We start from the raw sequence: 221 nt of genomic DNA, 5'->3' as shown, positions 1-221 counted from the left end.
CCGGCCTCGGCAAGTCCGAGGACGCCTGCTTCCAACTCCTTGAGGAACTCTCTCGCCGTGGAGTGAGGGTGCGCAGGGCGGTGCTGGTGTCTCCGGCGGTCGCCCAGGCAGACTATATAGCACTGAATACCATTTCCCAACGAGATATTGGTTGTAAATTCCTTGCGTAAGTGATTGAGTTTTTTCTCTCTTTTTATGTGGTGGAGGTCGATCAGCTTTAG

At 53.4% G+C, this 221-nt stretch overlaps 1 protein-coding gene across 1 annotated transcript in view; it reads left to right on the top strand.

The window, feature by feature from the left end:
- Window positions 1-221, top strand: part of LOC119591592 — a 10,360-nt gene that overhangs the window by 7,540 nt on the left and 2,599 nt on the right. Inside the window, 1 exon segment of the mRNA XM_037940353.1 lies at window positions 1-166. Coding sequence (XP_037796281.1) covers window positions 1-166 — 166 coding nt within the window.

Source organism: Penaeus monodon, chromosome 28 (genome assembly GCF_015228065.2).
Source record: "Penaeus monodon isolate SGIC_2016 chromosome 28, NSTDA_Pmon_1, whole genome shotgun sequence".
NCBI classification, from domain to species: Eukaryota; Metazoa; Arthropoda; class Malacostraca; order Decapoda; family Penaeidae; genus Penaeus; species Penaeus monodon.
Note: the sequence above shows the minus strand (reverse complement) of the source record. Positions and strands in the feature narration are given on the sequence as shown.